Genomic DNA, 6,000 nt, shown 5'->3' on the forward strand with positions numbered 1-6,000 from the left:
GTACAACTTAATAATGATGTTGTTTGTCAAGTGGGTAGTTGTCAGCAGTATACATCTGATTGCTGCAATATAAATTGCTCTTTATTTAAATTAAAAACTGCTTAAACATAACACATAAATAAACAAAATAACAAAGGTATTTCATAACAGCTGGAAAACCCATTTTCACCTTTGTTAGAAATATAAATAATCGTACACATACAATACAAATAAATGCTTTGGGAGCTAATGCAACTCTAAAATGATATATCCCAATCGCTACTTCACAGAACAAATTATACATAAACTCACCTCATGATCCTGGACAGAATGAAATTCAGTGGGTTAAACCTTTTTCTGTGGAGCTCTTGCAGCAAAATATATGCCACAACGAAGCCACTGATGAGAAAGAAGTTGTCTATGACTGTTTCCCCACGATGCATAAGTGCTAATCGCACTGTCTGGAATTCCTGCAGAATATATTAACAGAAGCTCTCCAAAACATTCACAATAATATAATTAGATATAATTTCATATTCTGCAGATTATTACAGCACCAAAAGTCTAAATGTGTGGAAGATGTATGAGCTGCATCCAACATTTTATATGTTAATTTCTAGTTCCTCCAATTATGTCTTGTTTGCAATTTCTGACTGTTGTCCATACAGGCAAGGGTGCAGTATTTACTTCTTAGGTGGATATATTCACAGAGTGAATTCTGTTACCTCCCAGTGAGTGAGAGACTGATCACAAGGATAACAATAGGAAGGGGGAGGGGGGTCATACAGCATGGGCTCCAAGCCACAAGGGCCTAGCATTTTTCACACTCCCAAAACTTCTGTCTTTGTCAAAGATGAAAGGTCAATCTGTAAAGCAAAGTCTGCATACAGATCGCCTGGGAAACAAACACAACCCCCTGAATGACAGTCTAGTGTTGCACAATGAGACCAGCATGTTCCTCACCCATTGTAGTACCATCAGCAGAGTCCTTTCCCAAATCATACATGGGTTTGTACATGAATGAGTGACTTGGGTGGGTTTTGGAGTGATCATTGGATTAATTGGGCTCTTTGATATAGTGCAAGACTAGAATTAACAATTCAATATTACAAACACAAACACACATACAGACACACGCACATACATACTAGTGTCCACAGTCATATCTTCACTAGCTGTTGCTTGGTAGTGGCTTCCAACAGCAGATGTTCCCTTTCCTCCAGGTTCCTGAACTATCCCCAGCCTCAGCTACCAGCTTCTTCCAGCAAAAGCTCACAATGACTGAACCTCAGCAGTTCTCTAACTCACTGACTAACTCAGTCACTCTCCAACCAAGTACCTCAACTCAACAAACTGTCCTGCTTATAACGTCTCTGCATGGACTACACAGACAGCACCGTTTCATTATTGCTGCACAACTGTTACCACAGAAACATGCTTATTTGTGAAGCCATTACTCAGCAATGGCTGTTGTATAGCTGCTTCTTTCACAGTTGTTCCCTAGCAATGGATCTACATGCCACACTATATATATATATATGTGTGTGTGTGTGTGTGTGTGCAAGAATGGGAAGGGAAGGTTTGTGATGGCCACACCCCCAGTGTATATAAACATGACCATGGGCAATTCACCATATATAACCTGATGATAATTCCTTTGTTAGTTAAAATGTTGGATGAATCTCAAGCTTGAAAGCTTGTACACCAGCCACTAAACTGTATGATCAACAATTTTTAAAATCTAGTTTCCTATTCACAGATTACACAATAGACTTCTCAAAGCATGTTAAGAAGTTGAATCACAGGACTGTGATATTATAGCTCTAAGATACTGTTCCTTATTTAATAACCTTTTCATTGCTACTTGCTACTATACTAGCAATGGACTGAGAATACCCATATTAGCAACTGCTACTAGGGTAATATTCATACATAGGCTTCCTAATTGGAAGTAGTCCCTTAATGGCCATTCAGAATTAGTTTGGCACTAATAGATAAAGCACCATGAAGTACTACCTATAACAAAACTGATGAAGCTTTCTGAATCAAATGCTAGCCAAAACACTTCAGCCCTACAAAAGCATGAGAGGTGTGGAGAAGCCCAACAGTAGAGGCAGACCTGGCAGGTAAAAGATATAGCAGTTAAAGAGTTATGGTTTCTTGATTAATACTCCGGCACTCCTCTCATTATCAGTGAGATACTCTTACTTACTTTATTATTAACTGACAGCATTAAACACCATTAGAAAATATACACAACAGTAGTAGATACTTCAGTTAATAATTCATGCTCTGGCTGTCTTCTCATAGTTAAGTGAGCTTCTTAACTACATACAGCGCTAAAATGGCCTTATTTTAAATGTATCATGGGGACATTTATCAATGCTGAATAAGAGATTATCATTCCTTTTCTTAAATCCTGTCTCCCACCCTTTTTCAATTTGTAACAGCACCCATAATGCCTCTTCACAGACTCACTCACTTTTTCAAGAAATTCAAGATTCCACAGAGGTGAGGCCCCAAGGTTTGCTGCTCTGTGATACAAGACGACGATACATGTACACATAAACCTCATACTCCTTAGAATGTCAACACGATTAGATAAATCTTGATTCAGATATGCCATGTTCTGCCTTATTGAGAAACAGAATAGTAGATCCAAACCCAGTGTTCCTGTAAATACACGTAAACACAAATATACACTGGTGTAGAGGGTAATTAGGCTTCATTACACAGTTACTTATTAACTTCTGCAAAACAAGAGATAAATCTAAAGATAAATTTGACTTAGGCTTAATTAATTAACTCAGCATCATGCCATGGAGATGTATGGGAGAGTGGAGACACAGCTTTATCTTTCTTAACCTTTGGTACTAAACTGGGGTGAGTGGTTATTTTCAAGCTCCAAGAACAGAGACTTTGGTACCCACTGGACATGAGGCTGCATGAGATCCAGGCTGATCTGGCTATGGTGGCAAAGAGAAAAATCTCTGCTCCCACAGAAAATCAAGTCCTGATTCTCTGGTGATTCAGCCTGTAGCCTACCAATATACTGACTGAGTTACTTCATTCATAAAAAGAAGTTTCAAAACTGTCATTACTGCAAACCCTTAAGAGAAGCTATTCTTTGCTAACTAATTTAATTAACGTATTTTGCCTAATCCACTGGCTTATATTTTTCTGTATCTGCACAACTGTTTAATTAAATGAAGGTATGAGATCATCCCTGAGAGGAATCATAATCTGCAATGACAGCGAATCTGCCAGAAACTTATTCCGTCAGGTTAAAGGTTTTCATGATAAAGAACATTAAAATAATCTTCACCTGGGACAAAATACTGTGTAGTTTTGTAGATAAAAACCTATGTTTCAGGGGACCCTGCAACCTGAATATATCAGCAGCAAGTTCCTCCAGCACTCCCAAAACTACATGGTATCACATTCCAGAAGATTGTAGTCTTAATCAGCCAGTTATTAAAATGTGCATACAAAGAGTGCTTCACTAAATGTACCTAAACAGGAGTTTCCAAATCACAGTTACAGAATCCCTTGGAGTTGTGTGAAACATTCCAAATGTCTACCAGAAAATAAAGTACAGATTTTACTGTGTATGGCCAAATGCATAACAAACATTTATTTAGGTGGGTCTCATCTATTTGTTATTTTGTTCCCCATGGGCTTCTGCAGTTTCTGCAGTACTGAGACTATACAGTGTTGGATAACAGGATGATAGATGAATTGGAAGGACTTGGATGGAAGTGGCCTAGACCTAATTAAGGTACCATCACAGAATTTGTCTGGTGAGACTTGAGGACAACCATATAAGCTTTGGTCAGGATAGTTGGCTGAGATTTGAATCAAGCACCTCCCAAATTCAGGTGAAGAGCATTACCTCTACACCAACCTGTTTGGTGTACTTGCTATTCTTTTATTAAAATGTTACACTTTGATAAGTATAATTTTAACTCTTCTTTTATACAGTTGTGGAATCCAGTCTCTCAAATTATGGGAAGAACAAAAACTGAGAGCTACGATTACAGTCTTCTGGCATGTGATGCCATGCGGTATCAATGTTCTGGTGAACCTTGCTAGTTTCACAGTCATGGTAGAAGAGTGGGCCATGCATGTGATATAAGAAAGGCAGAACATGGTGCAAAGGAGAATATTGGCATTTAAGAAAGAAGTAACAGGATGGAAGAGAAAATTACATAGTTAAGAGGTTAATAATATGTACTCTTCACCAAATATGATTTGCATGTGAATTTAAGGAAGATGAGTTGGGGAGGGCATGTAGCACACATAGGACAAATAAAGAAATGCTTACAGGGTTCTGATCAAAAAACCTACAGGGAAAAATCAAAGGCATATGTGGAAAAATATTAAAATGAATTTTTGGGAAATGGGGTAGAAAGGTAAGAACTAAATTCATTTGGCTTAGCACAGGGATTCTTGTTGGGCTCTTATGAAGGTGATAGTGAACCTTTAATTTAAATGAAAGACAGGGCATTTCTGCAGTAAAAGGGTGAATATTAGCTTCTCAAGAAGGACTCTGCTTATGGAGTTGGTTACTTTTCGGTGACTTGTTTCATCAGCATTTTTATAATGTATACTTACAGAAGCTACCTTTCCTTTCAGGAATAAATCGTTTATGAAATACCATATACAGATTTTCTAAGCAGGGATGATCAGTGCAGGTGGAATCTTAAAGTAGAAACACTACTATAAAACTTCAGATGGGTATTTGCATATTCTTATTTCTTAAGAAATAACCTGTGAAGTGATAAAGTCTGGGAATCACTGGTTTAGAGATACCTGGTGATGAGCCACTATAGGAATAGTCCAGAGCAGTGCCTGCAATAACCAGAATCACTGCACATGCCATCATACATCTGTGAGCACAGAGAAGAAGAATTTCATTAGTGCACAGAAAAAAATTTGAAATGGTAAAGGTAAAGTTTCCCTGTGCTTAATCAGTTAAGCACCATACCATAAAAACATATGGTGAAGTGGGGGTACAGGTTCATGTATTCAACCTTAGCAGTAGATAGAGGTGAGTAGTCAGCTTCATGTCCCAGCCACTTTACCGCTCAGTAAAGAGCCACACTACCAACTGGTTAGAAGGTTGGGTGGTTCCCAGAGCTGGTCTGGACCTGTGAAGAGGAGATGTATCTCTTTCCCTTGCTAGGAATCAAACCCCAATACCTTCGCCATCCAGTCCATAGCCCATCACTGAGCTATCCTAGTTCTGTAGAGGAAATTTATAAATTCCATAAAAAATACATAATATATACCAAATAAATTAATATGCACTACTGCAACTATGTAACTTCAGAAATTTCCACAGAAAGTCTTCACATTCCAAGCCCATCTCAATGTGAGATAACTTATTTTCCATGTGACTTCATTATTTTAGCTTCTATGAAAAGGATATTTTCCCAACTCAATACATACATACATATCCTTTATTTTCCATAAATATCCATACAGGTGACAGACCCAGGATGTGGAAATAGTCATATCAAATACATACACAAAGTCACATAAGTCAATAATGAAGATGAACCACATCAGTCAATTAACATATACAATAATATGAGGTAAAAAGATAATATCTTGATTAACAGACATAATTTAAAAGTAACTACAATATAACTTGAATTAATATAACTTCTCATATCTCCTATACCAACTATATTAAAATACAGCATTAAAACATTAAAATTTATGTACATTTGTAATTAAAATACTCATTTAATTCATAAAAAGAGTTAGCATGTAAAAATCTTTTTAGGGAACGTTCAAAGGATTTCTGGTTATTGGATAATTGTTTGAGCTCTTTAGGCAGATGATTGTAGATTTTTATACCCGAATAATATGCACCCTTCTGAACTTTAGTAAGTGAAGTACTCGGAGGAAATAGGTTAACATTCTGTCTGTTACCAATATTATGTACCTCCGTATTTCTTGTAAACAAATGTATTGTGACGTGCTGAGCTATGGATGACGCCCCTCCCCCCCCCC

General features: G+C 37.3%; 1 protein-coding gene across 1 annotated transcript in view; it reads right to left on the reverse strand.

The window, feature by feature from the left end:
• The window catches only part of LOC111866263 (nose resistant to fluoxetine protein 6), a 36,504-nt gene that overhangs the window by 22,551 nt on the left and 7,953 nt on the right, over window positions 1-6,000 (reverse strand). The window contains exons 4-6 of the mRNA XM_023855041.2: window positions 4,792-4,868; window positions 2,462-2,652; window positions 292-449 (exon numbers count right to left, since the gene is read on the reverse strand). Of these exons, the coding sequence (XP_023710809.1) occupies window positions 292-449; window positions 2,462-2,652; window positions 4,792-4,868 (426 nt within the window). The remainder of the gene's footprint in view (window positions 1-291; window positions 450-2,461; window positions 2,653-4,791; window positions 4,869-6,000) is intronic.

Source organism: Cryptotermes secundus, unplaced genomic scaffold (genome assembly GCF_002891405.2).
Source record: "Cryptotermes secundus unplaced genomic scaffold, Csec_1.0 scaffold1002, whole genome shotgun sequence".
In the NCBI taxonomy this organism is placed as follows: domain Eukaryota; kingdom Metazoa; phylum Arthropoda; class Insecta; order Blattodea; family Kalotermitidae; genus Cryptotermes; species Cryptotermes secundus.